This window comes from Mytilinidion resinicola, assembly GCF_010093595.1.
Source record: "Mytilinidion resinicola strain CBS 304.34 unplaced genomic scaffold BDZ99scaffold_17, whole genome shotgun sequence".
NCBI lineage: Eukaryota > Fungi > Ascomycota > Dothideomycetes > Mytilinidiales > Mytilinidiaceae > Mytilinidion > Mytilinidion resinicola.
The window spans coordinates 653,722-669,934 of record NW_022985453.1 but is presented as its reverse complement, the minus strand read 5'-3'; the positions used below and the strand labels follow the sequence as shown (position 1 = coordinate 669,934).

The 16,213-nt window shown below is 49.7% G+C and overlaps 8 protein-coding genes across 8 annotated transcripts; 4 read left to right on the top strand and 4 right to left on the bottom strand.

The window, feature by feature from the left end:
- Positions 1 to 368: 368 nt before the first annotated feature.
- On the top strand, positions 369 to 1,880 carry BDZ99DRAFT_466286 (uncharacterized protein; the record flags this gene model as incomplete). The annotated part of the gene is made up of 2 exons (XM_033720740.1): positions 369 to 860; positions 923 to 1,880. 2 exons carry the CDS (start codon positions 369 to 371, stop codon positions 1,763 to 1,765), a joined length of 1,335 nt encoding a protein of 444 aa, XP_033572955.1. The 3' UTR covers positions 1,766 to 1,880.
- A 1,092-nt stretch (positions 1,881 to 2,972) lies between these two features.
- BDZ99DRAFT_524225 (uncharacterized protein) lies at positions 2,973 to 3,272 on the top strand (the record flags this gene model as incomplete). Its single annotated transcript, XM_033725882.1, has 1 exon — positions 2,973 to 3,272. The coding sequence occupies one exon, from the start codon at positions 2,973 to 2,975 to the stop codon at positions 3,270 to 3,272; it is 300 nt and encodes a 99-aa protein (XP_033572954.1).
- Positions 3,273 to 3,857: 585 nt separating this feature from the next.
- On the top strand, positions 3,858 to 5,187 carry BDZ99DRAFT_501526 (uncharacterized protein; the record flags this gene model as incomplete). Its single annotated transcript, XM_033723824.1, has 1 exon — positions 3,858 to 5,187. The coding sequence occupies one exon, from the start codon at positions 3,858 to 3,860 to the stop codon at positions 4,833 to 4,835; it is 978 nt and encodes a 325-aa protein (XP_033572953.1). The 3' UTR covers positions 4,836 to 5,187.
- Positions 5,188 to 5,527: 340 nt separating this feature from the next.
- Positions 5,528 to 7,533, top strand: BDZ99DRAFT_466283 (uncharacterized protein). Its single transcript, XM_033720739.1, has 7 exons — positions 5,528 to 5,639; positions 5,684 to 5,724; positions 5,773 to 6,010; positions 6,069 to 6,131; positions 6,206 to 6,475; positions 6,527 to 6,764; positions 6,820 to 7,533. The coding sequence occupies exons 1-7, from the start codon at positions 5,637 to 5,639 to the stop codon at positions 7,431 to 7,433; spliced, it is 1,467 nt and encodes a 488-aa protein (XP_033572952.1). The 5' UTR covers positions 5,528 to 5,636; the 3' UTR covers positions 7,434 to 7,533.
- Positions 7,534 to 8,698: 1,165 nt separating this feature from the next.
- On the bottom strand, positions 8,699 to 9,598 carry BDZ99DRAFT_466281 (uncharacterized protein). The gene has a single exon (XM_033720738.1). It carries the CDS (start codon positions 9,351 to 9,353, stop codon positions 8,823 to 8,825), a length of 531 nt encoding a protein of 176 aa, XP_033572951.1. The 5' UTR covers positions 9,354 to 9,598; the 3' UTR covers positions 8,699 to 8,822.
- A 2,045-nt stretch (positions 9,599 to 11,643) lies between these two features.
- On the bottom strand, positions 11,644 to 12,523 carry BDZ99DRAFT_524222 (DUF924-domain-containing protein; the record flags this gene model as incomplete). The annotated part of the gene is made up of 2 exons (XM_033725881.1): positions 11,644 to 12,339; positions 12,395 to 12,523. 2 exons carry the CDS (start codon positions 12,521 to 12,523, stop codon positions 11,644 to 11,646), a joined length of 825 nt encoding a protein of 274 aa, XP_033572950.1.
- Positions 12,524 to 12,944: 421 nt separating this feature from the next.
- BDZ99DRAFT_501523 (uncharacterized protein) lies at positions 12,945 to 14,804 on the bottom strand. The gene is made up of 5 exons (XM_033723823.1): positions 14,238 to 14,804; positions 13,938 to 14,081; positions 13,604 to 13,867; positions 13,438 to 13,534; positions 12,945 to 13,387 (listed from the first exon to the last, which is right to left on the bottom strand). Exons 1-5 carry the CDS (start codon positions 14,404 to 14,406, stop codon positions 13,306 to 13,308), a joined length of 756 nt encoding a protein of 251 aa, XP_033572949.1. The 5' UTR covers positions 14,407 to 14,804; the 3' UTR covers positions 12,945 to 13,305.
- Positions 14,805 to 14,885: 81 nt separating this feature from the next.
- Positions 14,886 to 16,199, bottom strand: BDZ99DRAFT_524220 (NAD(P)-binding protein; the record flags this gene model as incomplete). Its single annotated transcript, XM_033725880.1, has 6 exons — positions 14,886 to 15,167; positions 15,233 to 15,354; positions 15,416 to 15,470; positions 15,519 to 15,871; positions 15,921 to 16,112; positions 16,166 to 16,199. The coding sequence occupies 6 exons, from the start codon at positions 16,197 to 16,199 to the stop codon at positions 14,886 to 14,888; spliced, it is 1,038 nt and encodes a 345-aa protein (XP_033572948.1).
- Positions 16,200 to 16,213: the final 14 nt, after the last annotated feature.

The window sequence follows — 16,213 nt, the reverse complement described above, 5'->3', positions numbered from 1 at the left end:
GGTTGGGTTGTTGTACTATAGGTATTGGAGTCTAATGAAGAAAAGCGTTTGAACTCTTGGGACTTTGTCTACTTTTCTACCGCTCATTCCGACTGACCGAAGGTATGCACCACTGCAATTTAAGGGTTAGGGATTTGCAAAAATTGCCATACTCGAGCTCTTTCGCAAGGTACAAGTGATAGTTGACGTACTGGAGTGATAGACATGCTAATATAAGTGCAAATAGCGAAAGACGGTGTAATGAAAGAGTGAGTGTGGGAAATCTAAAGGCCTGCATGTCTCTCATCTACCTTCGCCGCATTTTCTCTGCGATCTCCGCAATATCACCTGCCCCGCACTTCAAATCTTTTGACATCATAAACTCCAAGATGGCCACCATCACAAAGCCATGCCCCAGCACAAATTGGACATCGTACGATGCATGGGGCTATGATGGAATGAAAGAACGGCTAGAAAGATTTATGGGAAGCATTGACAAATCCGCGCTGCTGGAGCATGTTGAGCAAGTCACGGGCAAGGCGGCAACCATGAGCGACCCCTTTTCCGCCAGCCAATTCTGGTGCTGCTTCGAGTTTATCTTGTCCGACGAAAGCCTCATAATTGCTCGTGTGAGACTTCCGCGGCATCCAGAAAGTAACGATGATGTCAACGAGGAGTCCGAGCTATACGCCATCGAGTGCGAAGTTGCAACTATGCGGTTCGTGCAAGGCAAAGCTACGAGCGTGCCGTCCCCTTGCTTATACGCATATGCGGGTCCGGGTTCTCAGCAAGCTGCCAAGGTTGGTGCATGCTTTATGCTGATTGAGGGCTTCTATGGAAATACTCTACAGGATGTGAAGTTTGACATCTGCGATCTTCCCGTAAGGCTGCTTTGGCGTTCGAAAGCTTCTAAAACGTCTATAGCTAACATATCCTTATATAGATTCAAACTCAAGAGCACATCCTCACCCAATGGACGTCCATTCAAGCGGAACTGGCGAGCTTTTCCTTCCCAACCATCGGATCAATTGCCCATTTTGCCCAAGACACTGGGCCAACGATTGGCAAACTGGCTACAGCCGTAGCCGAGGGATTACAGACTGCGGGACCATTCCTAAGTTCACACGACTACTTTAAAGCTGTCGGCGATGCCAAGCATCTACAAGCATGCAAGAATTACGAAGCCGACGCCGACGACGACGACGACGACGACGACGACGCAGACATCTTCACGGTCCTTGGCCCCTTTATCTTCCGCGACATCGTCCAACGCACCGACTTATTCAAAGGACCTGGCAACACAGGCCCATTCCATTTCAACCACATGGACATGGGAACCCAAAACATCCTCGTCGACGACGCCTTCAACTTCCTCGCCATCATCGACTGGGAATTCGCACAGTCGGTGCCCGCGGAGGTAAACCACTACCCGATGCCGTTCCCGCTCATCTCGTCCGACGCGGAGATTGAGCACATTCTGAGCAACCCGGACAGCGTAACGTATCGGAATGTCCAGCGGCATGTCAAGGCGCGAGAAATATACCAGCGCAGCTTTTCGGCGGCGGAGCAAGCTCTAGCTGGTAAAGGGCGGCCGCTGCAGAGCTCGATTGCGAAGGCGCTGGATGGACCTGCGTCAAGGGTCTATGCGGCTCTGGGGAAGATTGCGATTTTTGATGGGATGGGAGAGGAGTTGACGCGAGAGATGATCCGGCTGGCGTTTGGGCGCACTGGGGAAGAGGCGGACGAGTATGTGGAAAAGATGAAGATGAAGATAAAGGAGTCGTAGTGGCCGTTATGGTAGAACTTTAAAAGCCTTGCTGCTGTGGCTTAGGGTTGATACTCTGCTTGAAATAAACGGGTCTGTTGGCTATATACCTACTTGAAGTCTCCGAGCAGATCTTAAGACGCTGGACTTCACACGGATATCCGAGAAGCGAAAACTCAGGCGCAGCTGGTTACACAGGCGCGTAAGGGCCCCCACTTGCCCGAAGTAGAACGAGAGGAGGCGTGCATAAGGAGGCTTGCCAAGTTTGCCAGACTTCCTCCCACCTCCACGAACCGACTTCAACTCATTCACGACTTTCCAAAGGCTCCCCAGAGTGGATAGCTCCTCGAACATTCCGTCTACGGCTTTCTCGACAGGTACTAACCCCCGCTATTTCATTCGGCCTACCCCGGGCTGCTGTAACCATTCCGATAGAACACTCCAGTGAACCTTCACAACATCCGCTTATGAGCCGTACAGTACTGGGCCATAAGTTTGGGCACACGGATACCACTGCACGGATTACACCCTTGCTCGCTAGACACGCTGTGGGGGGGTAAACCAACCATAAGCCGGAGGACTTCGTCTCGACATCATGGAGACGCACATGGCGCGTCAGTCCCCAGATTTGCCCGTGAGTGGCCACAATTTGGTTTCCCAAGGTTCTCCTGAGGGGTCGTCGACCCCAACAACTTCATCGAGGACAAGACAGAAGCGGCCGCCAGAAGATCATGTCAACCGTCATGAAACTACCAAAAGGGTTCAAATTGAAAATCATGGACGAATGACACCTATGCAGGGTGTCACGGCGGACCTCCAGCAGCTCCAATCCCCAGTCCAGGACGGCGCAGATCATTACAGCAACTTGTGCCAATCTTGTCAAAATCTGGACCTGGATGGAATCTTTCGCATGAAAGACATTAAACAGAGATGCACAGATGGGTATGGCACCCGAGTCCGTGCACTACACTCCACATATCGATCATTAGACTGCGGCTTATGTAAAGTGATGCGCCAAATGCAGTCACTGAGTCATTACCCTAATCATAAAACATGGCATTTGGTGGCACAGCCAGTGCCACAGACATTTCTGTCTAGTATCTCGAAAGACACTACTATTCTCTCAATTGAGCAAGAAAAGATATATTCCCGCTATATTTCTAACTGGAATACTAACTCCTTTATAATACCGACGGGAGGCCCGGATGTTGTGTCTGGACGGCCCATTATGGAAGCTGTCGATTGGAGTATTGTGAAGAACTGGCTAGAGTCCTGCGAAAAACATCACCGAAGGCATTGTAAACCCAGCAAGGACTCTCAAGTTCTAGGTCTTCTCGTGGTTGATTGCGTCACTCGTCAAGTCGTTCCGCACGATCCGTCTCAGGGGTGTCTCACTCTCAGCTACGTCCGGGATAATAGCAACGCAACTGGAGCCGAAATCTACATGGTATTCTTGTCAAATAAGCTGCCGGCAACTATCGAGGACGCCATTAAAGTAGTCAACGCCCTTGGCTATCACTCAGGTTGAAATTGATGTGAACTCTGATTTCTATAGACGTCTAGCTAGTTGTATATATACTAGGGGAAGGAAGGGGGCCACCCCCAGGGTGGCGCGCTAGTAAGTTCAGATGAGCCCTGCACAGCTGAGGCTTCAGCTCGGTTCTCTACAGCTGAGATTTCAGCTGGGTTCTCTACAGCTGATGTTCGGAGAGTAGCTTTCTGGCATATGAGTTGTTGATCCTAGGTTGTAGTGCTGCAACCTGAGTCTATCGATACTTGTGGATAGACAGGTACTGCGTTCCACGAACCGAACCCCAGAAGCATAAGCTTATGCATGACGTAAGCCTTGTCTACGAGAAGTCAGTACTTACCCTCGTCGACGCCGAAGGCGAGAATCCCGATCACGGCCTACCAGGCGCAGGTTGTAGGCTACGAGAATATACTCACCCTTGCGTAGCGGTTGGCCCGAGAATCATTGCTCTAGTCTCATTTGACATTGTGAATGACATAAAGTGCTCGCATTGGAACACCCAAGGGTGGACTTACCAAGAAGTTGTGTTCAACGAGGAAGCCTGTTTTTACAGACGAGGGAATGAGCTTTCAATGCAACACCATGCACTGCTTCGAAGCTTTGGACATACCACTGGCTGCAATGCCCGATGATGATCTGCAAGAGCTAAGTAAGAAATGCTGGATTTCAACGGTTTTTCCAAAGTGCCGAGTTGGCCAACTACCAAGGGATCTCATAGTTCGAATTCGTGATTACATCCAACGGAATCTGACAAACGATTACGACTCTCTCCATGCTTTCAATGGCATACTCCGGAGATTTGCCATGATGGAAAACCCGGTTGAGAATATACTAGGGGTTCCAATCTTTCCCCAGGCCGCCTTCAGACATTGGAGCCCGGAGAAGACCCAACTCAACATTACAGAGAAACTTCTTTTTGGTCTGGACTGGAATTCCGAAGCTAGCATCCGCCGACACGTTCTTCCAAGCTGGACTTGGGCAGAGTGGAAACTGGATCCGGATCATGAGGATGTATTCAAGATGGAACTTTCATATAAAGATGATAGTGATTTCTTCAGTTACGTGACCGACGATGTCGAGTACAATGCCGGCGGGTACCATCCCGACTATCTCTGGTGCAACACGTTTCCTCTCTCGACAATATCTTTTGAATTCAAAGGCTCAGTCCTGCCCTGGGCGGAAGAACACGAAGAGATCATCAAGAAAGCTAGTTCTAACTCTCCACCAACCCATGTTCAAATCCACGAACGCCTCTTCGACGTGAACGAGAAATATCTCCCGATGTCATTATATAGTATCGGCGACAAGCCATCACTCGCCATGCTCGGCGAGTTCTTCTTGACTAGCAGACATTCCAAATGCGTTGCTCTGATACTCCGCGAGTGGCCTGATATGCCCGGTATTCTTTTGGGGCAAATAGAGGATCCGGCGACGAATGAACGCGTGGGCCATTTCAAGTTTTATGAGCACGATGGACCACCGCATGGGTCGTATCCGTGGTACGAGTATCCTGAAGAGAGGGGGGCCATTGTGAGGTGGGAGGATACACGGATTGCATAAGCAGGGCCGTACTCGATTCCAACTATACCCGCCACCGACACATGAGCAGACTTTTCTTCTGCGCTGTGTCAAGATATTCGGTTCTTCAGTCAACGGAATCGGTGCATTCGTTTACCGATGCTTAACGAGCTTCATGTTTTTTCTTTTTTCAGTATTACCGAATGAGAGGGAAGTTCAACATTTCGGACAACTAGTACACTCGTGAGGCTACCAGACACCGTTAGCAGGGCACACGCAGATTAGAAGTGTATCCGCTGTCTCATACAATGGAACCACACAGACAGTGGCAGGAAAGTGTACGGATATCTATGGTAGGCATTGTGCAGTCGAGTAGATCAATCATCCAGCTCCGGTGAGAGTGTCCAACCGTCGTCCTGGCCGCCGCCGCGGAAGTCAGGCGATGACCTTGCCGTAGAGCTTTGATTATTAACAAAAATTTGCAAACTTTTAGAAATAAAAGTGGTGATACCTCATCCACCAATTGCAGCTCATCGCCGTCATGCTAGCTATCATACAACGCTGCAAAGTCGATGTTGGAGTGTTATGGCCTGAGTCATCTATGCATACATATTAGAACACAATGAAACGAATCAGACGCCAGCAAAGGCTGAAGACTTGTTGCCAAGGATCTGCTGACCGCCGACCCTCCCAATTGATCTATACTTGAGGCACAGCCGCTACGGCGGGGTAAGGCTGAACATACGCAGAAAAGACTTGGATGCAGCCTTCGATGCCATTTAGTTTCTATCAGTGCTTCATCTTGCTCCAGCTGTATTACGATTCAAGTCAAGGATCCAAATCATGGTCCGTCTCCCTTTTCATCAACCCGCCCTTCTAACCTGGTCTAGGCGCTGAAGCAGCTGTATAGCCATGAGCATCCAGAAATTGAGTAAGTTCGACATAACTAAAGATCTTTGCATCTGCTAAGACTGCAAAGCATCGTCGCTATCCATGGCATGAACCCCATGAGCAATATCGCTCACGCGGACAATACTTGGACTGATGAAGAGTCCCGCACGCACTGGCTCCGGGACGAACACATGTTGCCATGCAGCATCCCGAGGGCACGGATGTTGGCTTTCGAGTATAATGCGAACGTGTTCTTCAACTCGTCATGTGCAGACGTACAGGAGCAGGCTAAGAATCTTTTGAATTCCCTTTGGCTGCAGCGGGAGGTATGATAAGAAGGAAAGCTTCGTGGTAGACTTGTATTGATTGGTGAGTGTTCTCTAGAAGACTAACTCGCGCCCGATTATCTTCATTGCGCATAGTCTCGGTGGTATCATTGCCAAAGAGGTGCGTGCAGCTTGACTCCTTGTCCTATGCCCGAAGGTGAAAATAAATATGACTAACCGAGAGTGATTCTTCAGGCGCTTGCAAAGGCAAATGAGAGTGAAGGAATATACGTCGGGATTTTGACGTTCACCTACGGTATCGCATGTTTTGGTACTCCACATCGAGGCTCCATTCTAGCTTCATGTGGCCTTACAACGAGAAACTCGTTCCTTGCAAGCGTTGACAGGTCTAGTAGCTTTCATCGTGATCTAAGAGAGCGCTTTAACCCGCTCTTAGAGCAGTACATATATCTGAATGTCTGCGAGACATTGGAGAAGAACATTTCGAGCCTCCCCGTGGGAGTAGTGAGTAAATCTGTGGCAGCTTCATTAATGAAATAAAGCTTACGAGGAGAGGTCGTTAATCCTGTCTCAGCCACCCTTGGGCTTAAGGATTCGAAGGGGATTTGTATATATCTCAATCGAGATCATAAGACGGTGTGCAAGTTCAAAGGCGAGGATGACCCGGATTTTCGTAAGGTTGCCGCAAACTTGCAGAAAATGGCAAAAGGAGCCGTTGACTGTACCAGGAATACGCGAGCAGTTGCCGAGCAAGAAGATGAATTTCGCAGAATGAAGTCCTGGTACTCAGATGGTGTGTGCGAATATTCTCGGAGAAACTGTAGGCCTATTCTAATCAAGCCTCTCAGAAGTGGAGGAAGAACCAATGGACACGCTGTCCGCTATCAGAAATGCCAATGACGTCGTAGGAGACGCTGGGAGTACCTCCGCCGAAAGTCAACTTCTCAGTCAACTGGAAGTCGCGGCGCAAAACTGGGGAACTATCATCTGGACGCTTACATCATGGAATGCAGAGATCCTGAATCTGCTCTCATGGATGTTTTTGACCGGCTTCGTACTAAGGATCTTCATACCGACGCCGAGTCTACCGACCAGACAAGAGGTATGCGTGAAGGCGGACGAGGGAGTTCAGGCTTGTGTTTCTCTTCACGATATCCGACGCCTCCAGGTCGAGATTCTGGATGCGCAATTTTATCGGACAAGTCGTGCAGTTAGGCGTCTCGAGGTTGCAACAACTGTTTCCGTTCCATGCTCGGCATGCACGGCGATTGGGTTCCCCTTGAAGACGTTAGAAATTGTCAGGGTTCTGGAAGAAAAGCTTCATAAACGCAAAGTAATTCTGGCTGTTGAACTTCATAGGCGGTATGGGGAACAGAAAGATGCGAAAGAGAAGAAGGAAGAAAGCGAGAAACTGAAGAAGGTTAATGATGAGAGGGGGTGGTGGTGGTGGTGCTTTCATTAGGCTTGTGTTGAGGCCAAAGGCCACGACGTCGGGTCCTGTATACCGCTTATTAACAAGGTCTACAGTGCTAGCAGCAACAATTTACTGGGTTCCAATATGTCTAATTATGTGTGTATCTGCGCTGCTGCGTCTCTACATCGCTGCATTACTGCAGCAGCGTGGTGGTGGTTCTGTGGTATAGTGAGTGCGTGTTATAGCCTGCAAAACAGCCCCTTTGTACTAGAATAAACCGGCGAGAAGCCAACTCAACCGCGTTTTAAGACTCTCGGCCAAGTCCTTATCAACTCAGTAGGGCGCAAGGAGCGGAATGCTGCCATGGAAAGTGTCTATTAAGTGGTGGATTCTAAAAGTTGTTGTTTCCGTTATAGTGTCGCGTTTGTTTTAACTATTGATGAGAGCTGTAGGCCTTGTGTTATAATATAAATAAAGGAAATTCGAGACTGAAGGATGGGAGCTTTAGACGACGTTCGAAGTATCCACCTGTGGCTGTACACTCGGGTTGTAACAGCTACAACCTAGGATCAACAACTCATACGGTTCACGGTCACCTACGTACAGACTTGGAGTTGCTGGCATAGTAGCTGCCTACATGCCTAGCCAGTTACAACTTCTACAGAGAGGGGTTGGGGTACGGTGACCTACCCTGCCTAATGCTGCCTACTGCTGCCTCCAATTAGTGCTTCTGCCTATGCATACAGTCACTTCCTACGTAGTATATAGTTTGGCCTTCGGGCCCCCGAAATAAGACAGAGTTCACATCAATTTTCAACCTGAGTTGTACCCTTGCATGGCTGATAAAGTGCAGACCAGCTTTGCGCTATTCTCTATCGGAGGGTTAAGTTTACTCGGGAATTAGGGCCCTAGGACTGGAACCTGGCAGGCTTCCGGAATCGGAGGTAGGATGAGGACCCCAGTCTCAGCCCTCTAAGTCGAATACAGGGCCCAAAATTGGGGTTCCGACGAGCTGCTCAGTCACTCAGTCCCGACCGAGGATGCGCTTACTCCAGCGCAGCTCCAGCTCAGTTCTTTGAACAGGGAAGGAAAGTATTCATGTGCACATTGCGGTGTCGTACTACCTGTTTCACGTGATCTCGACTTTTATATCCAAGAGCGCGCGGTCATCATTGAGACGACGTTTGGACGCATTTTGAGGTACACCCAGAAAGCATAACATCAGGAGCTACACAATCAGTCTTTGTATAGAGCAGTTAGGCGCGCAAGCACATAAAGCTCAAGGTTCGTTCGAGATGGTAAAACGCATGAATTTCTTTGATCACTAAATCCAATGTAATGCGACCCCCTTCGCACAGGTATCATCCTACAAGGTTTTTCCTAACGAAACTGCAACTTTGCGGAGCGATCTCTTAGACCGAGGCTACTTTATCATGTTCAGTCAAAGTCTTCAATGGACTTAACCACATTTCTACTTTCAAGTGAGACCTGGGTTTGTGTATTGAGATCGAGCTTGGTCATCGGGAGTGTCCTCCAGAGCTCACTTTCATTTTCCGTGTCCACATATGCCATGTTAGAAAAGACTTTGTGTGTTTTACCGTAATTGTCAAATTTCGGAGTATCAAGTATGTCGAAAGTTGAGGGTCGAAGATCGACCATGTAGGAGCGCAATGTATCATGTAGCGCCGAAAAGTACCTTTCATTGGAGGCCTCTTGGAGGTAGCGCGCAAGAGTCCATGCTATCTGTGGTTTGTTGTTTGCACCAATCGTCTCATATCTCCAGAGCTGGATATCGCCTATTCTGATCGGCCAGGTCCTGTTCATGCGTTGAAGAATATTACTTGCTTCTTTCCGTAACTCGTAAGTCTCCAAGCTCCTTTCTGCTAGTGTGTCAATACGATTGATGGTGGATGACATTAGTTCGGCTACTGCTAGATAGGAAGCGGTATCGCCTTGATTGAGGGACATTCTTAGTGACCCTGTCCATAGGTATGGGTCACGACGAGGATAAATGCGATTAATTGGCGGCTCCGTGCTAAGCCGAAACATCAGGTTCGACATGTACGTGACCGAAACCGCACTTCGGGCTAATAATTGAGTTGGCCGAAAGGAGAACGAGAAAGCAAGAACTTGGTTCTCCAGTTGATGCGTGAACGAATTTCTGAGCGCGGCAACATCTACTTCAAGGCAACCGAGGGGAGTCGTAGTCGCGTATTTCTGCCGAATTAACGTCATTGGCGTGGATTGTAGCGACCACGACGTGGGCCTTGAAGGATTTGACGGTTTCAATGCTGTCCGCACCACTGGCCTCAAAGGTGGGCTGGAATCTTGCGACACCGTTGAATTCCGAGAAAGGAAATCCGCGGATGCATTGTGACACGAGGCGAGAAGTTGATCCAAAACATTCTTGATGTAAACGCATTCACTCTCAGACAGGATGACATCCTCTGAAGAGACTAGAACGTCAAATGCCAGGCGAAGAGACTTTCTAAGAAGAATCAAAGGCAAGGCGACTTGTTCCAGCACTTTAGGTTCAGCTTCAAGTGCTATCGTCTGATCTTGGTTTTCGATGAGTCCAATTTGCGATAACTGGGAAGCGTAAGACTGGAATGACCGAAGCTCCAAATCGTAGGTAGAGGACTCGACAACTTTAAGGTTTGGCGGAGCACTTGGAACCACCTTGCGAGTGATATTGCGTGCATTCGAGTGGCTTGTCGTTCCTTTTGACGCCGTGATCATTAGACCCCGTTTCTTACTATGCCGGATAGACTTGATCTGGCGAGACGCCTGGTGATGAATAGGGGCCTTCGTCGTCACCGATACTGTGTATTGGGTGAAAGTCTGGAAGAGGGTAGCGATGTCGTTCCTCGTGGCTTGCATCTCCTTGCGAATGGCGATATCTTGTTGCCTACCGCGGATCGGTCAGTATTTAGCTTTGCAGCATATCGCCAGATAACATACCTTCCCGTGACAGACAGGGCTGCTGTGAGGTTTGTCCCCAGCCTATGCAGACGCACACTTGCATCTTCCACGCTCTTGTCTTCAGCTGCCCATCGCCAGCTTTTCCGTAATCGCTCCAGCCACGAATCTCCATTTGCAAGCTTGACCTCGCTAGCAATCTTGCGTAGTTGCCTGAATTCGTTCTCGCAGAGTGTAAGTATCGTCTGCAAGTTTGGCAGTATTTGCCTGTCGTCGACTGCAAAGGGAGACTTCTCAAAGTCGCGGAGGAACATCTGCGTGTGAGATATAACGGACATGAGTGCCTGGAGCTCGGACAGTAGTCGAGGGACGCTCTGGGCAGCATGGCGGTGGCGATCGTAAATCTCGAAGGTTTCCTTGCCGAGCTTGAAAGCGATGTCCGCAAGGCTGATGGCATTTGCTGCGACAGAGAACGCAGCGATGGCCGCCATGATAACAGTAATAACCAAAGGACAGGTAAAATGTGACGGGAAATTCAGTGGAGATGACTGCGACGAGACTCAAAAGGCAGATTAAAAAGAAAGGCTAAAGAGGCTGAGTCGATGTTCTCGGATGCAGCCTCGCCAGGCGCATTTGCAGACTGCATGATGGCATCCAATCAGTTTCGTCATGTGCCAGCCTCATTGATACGTCTTGACAAGCAACGTGCAGCTCCAAGACGCATCTAATGGTTAGTCTATCGGTGACTTCCACACTATACGACACTGGACCTTCGTATGGCAATGCTTATTGTTTGGAATGCGCCTTTTCATGGACCAAAAACCTTTGTAACACTATGATTACTTGGCACACTACCTATGAGGTACGCCCAGAGGCCATATGTATTTACATAGTATATCGCGTTTCATCTCGTTGCTGGAGGTCCAATAATGCTTACAAGGCACGGCAAAAACGTACATACATGGCCTGCTATCCTAATACCGGGTTTAATGTGTTAGCTTTCACCCTGTTTTGAGGAGTTCAATAACAAAGGTTGAGTTGAGTTTGAATTTGTAGAAGAAAGGAAATTGGTTTTTTGGATATCATAAATGGAGAAGCCGTCTAGGATACCCTTTTTCAACGCCCAAATCATGGTAGAAGCTAGAGGAGACATAGCTTGGCTGCGGCACCTTGGGCCGCTCCTGAAATTGTCACCTGCCCGCATGAAACACTGGAAAGAAGGTTCGGATATCAATCCTCCTTATCAAGACCCCGGATCATGACATCTATGAGTTAGCCGTTAGCAGTTTTAGGGGAATCAGAGCCCATCCCGACGGTGTCATCGCAGTGTCAAAAGACCCTAACCCTTTTTGCCCACACCGAAAGTCTCCCCTCCATCTGCGAGGTACTTCGCCTCCTCCTCAGTCGACTCTCGGCCTAGGACTTCGTTCCTGTAGGGATATCTTCCGAACCTCTCAATTATCTTGGCGTGGATCTTCTCAAAATTCGCCGCTCTATCGAAGTATCCGAGGGAAGCCTCACACTCTGCTCCAGCCTCAACAAGCTCGCTCCGAAACTCGTCAAGCACACCAGCCAGCTGCTTGTGGAGCTCACGAGACTCTGAGTGCATATGAGGCATATAGAACCAGAAGCGGTGGGCTGACGAGAGACGGTAGAGGGGGTGCTTATCGAGACGCGGCATAGTGCTGTTGGGCGAAAGGAGGCTCGCCATGACAGCAGTAGCGATGGTGTCATAGTGATTGTAGACCAGTGGGAGTGTTGACGGTGTGCGCAAGATGTTGCGTGGCATCTGGTCGAGGATCAAGATGAGACTCAAGGCCGTGGACGCGCTCTCAGACGCGCTCTCAGCGCCTTCGTCTTGTGGTGACTGCTCGCTGATCTCGCGGAGGAAGGGTTCGGCAATCGCAGAGGAGGGCACCTGGGAGAGCGGATACTTCTCAGGACCGATGGATTCGAGGGCAGAGAGGAAGTTGGAGCGGCAGATTGTGTCGAAGGCGGCTTTCTCTTCGGGGGGGACTCCATTTCCCCACCATTTCTAAAGTCCAGTTAGAAAGAAGACCACAAAGAACACTCAATTGAATGCCACGTACCTTCGCGACCTCCATAGTCGGAGCTCGAGCGCCTTCGGGAAGACCTCCAAACCAGGTAGACTGAACCAGCTTGTACAGGCTCGGGTTGAAGATCTCCTTGCTGAGGGTGAAAGCGCGTGGAGTGCTCATGTTGACGGCTGTACTAGGAGAAGTTTTGAGGTAACTTTGAAAGTAGCCGTCGAAGGGGATGAATTGGAGGAAGATAGCTAGTATCAGGACCACTGCTAGGCCGGTGAGCATGCAGACTGTGGAGGTGAGGAGGTTGAGCAATTGAAGAGTCTTGGAGGGCGATATCCTAGGAAAGCGCGTTCAATTGAGGTCCTGCGAAGCAAACCACGGTGACTTATAGTGAAGTGATGTTGCACAGATTAGCACATGGGTTAGCAGTTGACTCAAAATCGCGCTTAGACACGCCGCTGGTGTTAATGAGCGAAAGCGCGAAAGAAAGAGGCCGAGGGCGCGCAAGTTGCTCTTGGCTAAACCCGTCTAGCGAAACGCATCATTAGACAGCTTTAGGGACGAGCTCGACGAAAATAACTGATCATGTTATATTCCTTCTTTGTACGAAATTAGGTGCAGTCCATAGTTGATTACGTGAATGTGCAATTGTTATGCGAAATCATTTCCCAGGCGCGTGTTGAGTTCACAGAACTAACAGGCTATCGGATAGCGAGAGCACTAATACATGGAACAGCATATCTCAGAGCAGTCAGCCAGTTGATTGAAAGAGTTGTCTTGGAGCATTTATGAGATTCGCCTTAGCAAACATTCTTTTCCAGACTATCAATCCATGTAACGCCTCCAAGTGTCTCCAGAGCATCTCCTTCAACCTCAGAGGCCAATGCCCCCTTCATTGTGACCGCTTCCCTTCGACCATCGTGTGAACCATCAATCTTGGACTAAGAAAGCGCCTATGACCTGGGCTTCTCCTTCTTCTCCTTCCACAGCGCTGAGAGACCGACTCCGGAGACCTTGACGACCTTGAATCGCACACTGGACGTTCATTAGTATCGCGAAATCCAATGTGACCGGGAATAGCATACCCAGGAATATCACCCTTGGCCTTGCCCTTACGACCGAAACCAGCTAGAAGGACCTCGTCGTTCTCGTCGACGAAGTTCAAGCAACCGTCATTTGGCACTGAACATCCCATTAGCCTCTGCACGAACTCCAAATTGCTCCCATCTAATATATCCCATTGTAACGTACCGAAAGCGGTGACCTTCTTTCCGTTCTTGATCAACTGCACCCTCACGCACTTCCGGATGGCAGAGTTGGGCTGCTTGGCCTCGACACCGACCTTCTCGAGAACGATTCCCTTGGCGTGGGAGGAGCCTCCGAATGGCGAGGACTTGTAGGCAGTGCCGAGGAGGCGCTTTTTGAAAGAGAGATCGGACCACCGATTCTCGCGGCGGTGGTTTCGCAGCTTGCGCGCGGCGTTGAGACCTCTTGGCTTTCCTTTACCCATGATGTCTACAATTTGCGAGAGAGATCAGCTTGGTGTCGATGCAGCGAGCAGGAGCGGGGTGGATTACGTGCGTACCGGTTGATTGAGGGTTTGTGGATGAAGCGGCGTCGGTGAGGTCTTGCTCAGTCGATTTTCGCTTAGAGTGTGGGCAGACACGAGCGAATTGCGTCGTCTCGGAGAAATGGCTCCGATCGCCGAGGCACGTGACCAAACTCAAACCTATCGAAAATTTTCAGCCTCAGAAACATCAATTGAGCACTCCAATCATCACGACACCGCGATTTCTTGGAAATCTTCGTGATGTCTCCGTCTCCTTCCAACTTCAGCAGCCATTTCTATCACGCAGACTCCATGCCTAACATCCGAAACACCTACAGCAAAAAGCGAGGTCGAAAGCTAAATTCCATATGTATAGCTCAACGTACAGAAGACACGTAAGTTCTCCACGATAGTTCTCCACGACAGTTCTCCGCGCTACCTTGGTCTTACTCCCTCTTTCCCCCTCTTTCCTCACGGCACGCGCCCGCAGACTTTGTCCTCCCATGACATCCTCGACGCCCGGCGCACGCCAAGATCGAACAGGTCGTCCTCGCTAGTGGGTAGTGGGGGCTAGTTGGCTCTTCCTAGTCGTAACAAGGCAGCCACTTCGAGTGTGCCCGAGGCAGTGGGTGGATCCAGTACCGTAATCGGAAGTCGTCTGGAGTCTTGTGCCAGCAGCCGCGTGGATCAAAAAAGATGACAAAAGCGAGGACGCGCGCACTCAGCCCTACCTAGCAGCGATGGGGGCGGTGAAGGTGTTCTGACCCGTACATATACGATAGCTGGCACCAGAGATGTCAGCGAGCTGGCGCTTTGGCGCTGGCGTTTATGAATTGCCAATGTTTTTGCAATAAGCTCTTTTAGTGGCTTGGGCTGTTAACGTCTTATAGAAAAATCCATGAGTAGTTTCGCTCGTTACAACTATCGCCCTTCTTTCAATACCGCCTTCTCCATCAATACACCCATATATCTAAATATGATCCTCTACTTATCGGCAAACGTCAATTTCTGCCTTTGCCCTTCATTAGCGGCCGCCTCAAAGTCAACCATAGCCGGTAAGCTGTCGGCGATACTTTTGCCAGATGTCTTCCATCCCAGAGCCCGCAAGCGTTCAGCAGAGCCGCGAGAGTTTGTGCCCCAAAGGATAGTACCCCAAGGATGCATTTCAGTCACCTTGTCAGGAGACATCTTGTCGACCTCAGCGGAATTGATCAGACCTTTGCCGTAAGCGATCTTAGCCACAGCTTCGCTGATGTCTCCCCAGCGCTGTTCATAGTGGTTAGCTACTGCCAAGTGGAGTTGGGCACACGTTTATCAGGCACTAGACTCACAAATTCATTATTCTCAGTGAAGTAATATCCTCCCGGGAGCCAAGCAGCCTTGCTCTCTAGCCCTTTAAGTGCCTCTTCGGTGAGGAGAATAATCGCGCTCGCCAAATCGTCAATATGAACACCTTCAACCAGTTAGTCAAGATTCGAAGCAAATATATAACGGAGCAGCTTCGCAAGACCTACTATTCCAGATGTTGTTTCCTTCCAAGACCTGGAAACCCTTTCCTCTTTTCAAGACCTTGGCAAAATTAGCTCGGCTCTTACAACTCATGGGACAACCACATACATTCTCGATCAGGACCGGAACCTGGATGCTTCGCTTCTTGACCGGCCCGGCACCAACACCGTAGATCATTGGAGGGCTGATGATCGCAGCGGTAACGCCATGCTCTTTAGCAGCAGAAATGACCGCCTCTTCCACATCGCGGTGGATGTGCGTGAGGTCGAACGAAAGGATCTCTCCGATGTCCGTGGAAGACAGATCATTGTACACCTTCTCGGACTTGTTTCCCGCGCCGGTAGACGTATCTCCCAGGATTCCGGTTCCCGAGATATGGACGAACTTGGCGTTCTTTTGGCTTCCCGCAATCCCTTTGATAAGGGAGACGGCACCTGCGATATGGTCCGCAGAGGCAAGGTCTGTCTACATGTCAATACAACTACATTTCAAATTTGATCATACACATACTCAGAACCACATCTGCTTTACTCGCCTCCAATTGAAGGACTTGGTCGTTGTCCAGATCGCCCAAGACGGTTTGAACCGCTGGGTAAGCCGCCTTTACAGCTTGGGCTTGTGCTTCATTCCGGACCAGGGCAGCAATCTCATACTCGGGGTGAGCCTCTAGAAGAGGGCGAAGAAGATGTCCTCCGATGTACCCTAAATAATTGTGGTGGTTAGAGTTGAATTTGCATAGCGGATTATAATCTTACCGGTCACTCCCGTGATGAAGATTCTTGGGCTCATTTTTGCGTTGAGAA

Coding starts and splice junctions, on each gene's coding strand:
- BDZ99DRAFT_466283 (XM_033720739.1), top strand. Junction 5,725..5,772: donor CATGAGCATCCAGAAATTGA/GTAAGTTCGACA, acceptor AAGACTGCAAAG/CATCGTCGCTATCCATGGCA. Junction 6,132..6,205: donor GTGGTATCATTGCCAAAGAG/GTGCGTGCAGCT, acceptor GTGATTCTTCAG/GCGCTTGCAAAGGCAAATGA.
- BDZ99DRAFT_466281 (XM_033720738.1), bottom strand. CDS start 9,353: ATGTCCCTCAATCAAGGCGATACCGCTTCCTATCTAGCAGTAGCCGAA.
- BDZ99DRAFT_501523 (XM_033723823.1), bottom strand. CDS start 14,406: ATGGGAGGACAAAGTCTGCGGGCGCGTGCCGTGAGGAAAGAGGGGGAA. Junction 13,868..13,937: donor CACAAACCCTCAATCAACCG/GTACGCACGTAA, acceptor CGCAAATTGTAG/ACATCATGGGTAAAGGAAAG. Junction 13,388..13,437: donor GCCAAGGGTGATATTCCTGG/GTATGCTATTCC, acceptor ATGAACGTCCAG/TGTGCGATTCAAGGTCGTCA.